Raw genomic sequence first — 2,957 nt, forward strand, 5'->3', positions numbered from 1 at the left:
CGTCTTCATACTTTTCTACTGGATGTTAAGACCAAGGTAAAGCAGGACCTATGCAACAAGAGTTGTAGCTTTTTGGTCTGAGAAGGCCAGTGAAATGCCCTCAGGATTTATCCTGAGATCCTGTACCTCAGATTGTAGAACCCTTGTCAGTGCAGCCATGTGGAAGAGTCACGGTGGTAAGACAGTTTCAATAATTAATACACTGCGTATTGTTGTCATCTAAAGTTTACTCTTTTTTTTTTTTTTTTTTTTTTGGTGCAACCAGGGATTGAACTCAGGCCCTTGCGCTTGCCAGGCAAGTGCTTATTCTACTGAGCCATCTCCCCAGCCTTCTTGTAAATATTTAAGAATGAAATATATTTTAAAAAAATGAAAGTCATACATTTCTTTAAAACCATGGTGAATTTGTAAGAAAATCATCAAGTTAAAATATTTAGTAACTATTTGAGGGGAAAAATTTTTTTGGAAAAAAATCCAGCTGAATGTGGTGACACACCAGCCCACCACTCTGAGAGGCTAAGACAGGAAGATCTCAAGTTGAACTTAATCTCATTTTAGTGACATAGTAAGATATTGTGTCAAAAAAATTTTTTTAAAGAAGAGATGGGGAAAAAAAAAAAGAAGAGATGGGATGTAGTTTACTTACTGTTAAGGGCCTAGGTTCAATCCCTAGTACCACAAAGAGTAAAGGAAATATCCACACCTACCGAACAAATGAGTATCCTTTATCTGGAAAGACTCGAATTTCCATTATTTGTCCAAATGGCGAAAAAGTCTGACGCATTAGCTGTTCTGTTAGAAAAATAAACAAAAACAGAAGAAACTAGAATAAGTTATAATCCTACAAATACTAAGTTTCTGGGTTTAGAACTTAATTTCAATATGCCACTAGTAAAGTTCCCATACCTGTTAGCCCAGAAGTAACACCTCCACAGTACACAGTACAGTTGCTTGGACTAGACTGACTCACAACTTCATCATATGACAATTGTTTAGTGTTTGCTGGGAAGGAAAAAGTTTTATATTTTTAATTCCTTAGATAAAAAGCTCAGAAGGAGAAAAAAATGTAGTAGTGTAATGGCAATAATTACCTTGATCAAAATAGTTACAAAATATTTATTACATTCAAGTTTAGTATTAAACATTCCCCAAGAATGTCTAAAACATTACCCAGTATTCTCTATTTAATAGGAGACTTAACATTAAAGATAAAATAATTATTTAAAATTACAAAAATGAAAACTAAGTACATTTTTGAATAGTAGTCTTGATTTGCTTCTCATCTATTTCTGCAATAAGTCTCCGGGAACAGGTCTAACATTTAAAATCTAGTGTATCTTTCTCCAAAATTCCACATTTCCTTTTCTTCTCCAATACACCTACACTCATATGTACTCTTTGGAGCTGGAGGCTTTCGGGTTGCCCAGTTAGTTCTGATTTGTCTTCCACCAAGCCACTGGCCACCCATCTGTTGAATGGCGTTTTCAGCATCCTGTTCCGCATATTAGAAAACGACAAAGAATCCACGATTAGTTGATATTCAATAACTTTTAACAGTACAGAAAACTTGGTGCTGTTTATATATGTTATTAAAATGAAATTACTTTACAAAATACACAATATATGACAACTTTCCAAAAATGCAATGGTGCTTCTAAATTGTCTTTGCTTGGAAACAGCCCAAGTTAATTATCTTGTGTGTGTGGGCGTGGTCTCATATGTAGTTCAGACTGGCCTTGAATTCACTGTGTACCGAGACTAGCCTCTACCTCACAGCAGTCCTTCTGCTTCAGCCTCCAGAGGGCTGGGATTACAGGCATGTGCCGCGATGCTCACCACAAGATGTACTGTTGCTCTGAGAACAGCTGAGTTATAATTGCAGTAAATTTTATGCTCTTGCCAAGACTTGCTAGCTCCATATAGATTTTTAGAGCAAATTTCTGACTTGGATTTTACATTTTAGGTAAATGACTGCAAGCAGTTACCATGAGTAATTAGTAAAAGTTCATGGTCAGGAATCAACACACATTAGGTCACTATAAGTAGTCACAGGAACTAGAAAAAACGTGACATTCTGAGCCATTGGCAGAGCTGCACATCTATTTTAACTCAGAGGTACATACATATTCCATCACATCATAGCATACTAACAAATGATGTTGACAAATTTAATTGGGAGTCACCACAAAATAATATAATACTGTTTTCAAAATATTCAATTTACTAAAGTAAGAAAAACTTGTATGACAGTAAAAGTTCTAAGTTCATTCTAAGGTATTCTAACAAAGAGTACAGTCTCTTTGTACTAACCATACACAATCACTAGTCATAGTAGTGAGTAATAAAACTGAAGGATAAAATCTTGAAGTATACTGCAAAATTTGGTTTATTTGCTTGTTTTTCTTGATATAGGTTCTCACTATGTAGGGTAGACTGGCCTTGAACTCACTTATGCAGCTTAGGCTGGCCTCAAATTCATGGTGATGCTCTTGGCTCAGCCTCCTGAGTGCTGGGATTACAGGTGTGCTCCACGATACTCAGCTACAAATTTGTGCACATAAATTGTCCAACCATACAGTGCTGCACTTTTGCAAATGTGATTTTGATGCATCTTATTGCTTTCAATATTCAGTTATGGGGCCAGGTGTGGTGGCACATGCCTGTAATCCCAGTGCTGGGGAGACTGAAAGCAGGAGGATCACTACGAGTCTAAGCTGTGTAGTGAGACCCTGTACAAAAAAAAAAAAAAACACATGACACAAAAACACAGCCCCTTATTTTACACTTAATAATGTACAGAGAATTCTATGATCAGTACCACAATATTCTTCCTTTGCTTTGCAAAATCCAGAAATTTAAAGTCTATTTAAGGGCTGGTGAGATGGCTCAGTGGTCTAAAGCACCTACTTAGAACAAGTTTAGCAAAGCAAAGGGACCGCGGTTCAATCCCCAGCACC

The 2,957-nt window shown here is 36.6% G+C and overlaps 1 protein-coding gene across 12 annotated transcripts in view; it reads right to left on the bottom strand.

Annotated features, from left to right (window-relative positions):
• Tia1 (TIA1 cytotoxic granule associated RNA binding protein) overlaps positions 1 to 2,957 on the bottom strand; it is a 37,743-nt gene that overhangs the window by 8,937 nt on the left and 25,849 nt on the right. For 11 of the 12 annotated variants that reach the window (XM_023718371.1, XM_023718372.1, XM_023718374.1 and 8 more), the window contains 3 exons: positions 1,384 to 1,492; positions 907 to 1,002; positions 708 to 792 (listed from right to left, as the gene is read on the bottom strand). In XM_023718371.1, the coding sequence (XP_023574139.1) occupies positions 708 to 792; positions 907 to 1,002; positions 1,384 to 1,492 (290 nt within the window). Of the gene's footprint in view, positions 1 to 707; positions 793 to 906; positions 1,003 to 1,250; positions 1,493 to 2,957 lie in introns of those variants that run through there. The other variant, XR_002821654.1, reaches the window with a different exon arrangement.

This window comes from Octodon degus, unplaced genomic scaffold (assembly GCF_000260255.1).
Source record: "Octodon degus isolate 3935 unplaced genomic scaffold, OctDeg1.0 scaffold00058, whole genome shotgun sequence".
NCBI classification, from domain to species: domain Eukaryota; kingdom Metazoa; phylum Chordata; class Mammalia; order Rodentia; family Octodontidae; genus Octodon; species Octodon degus.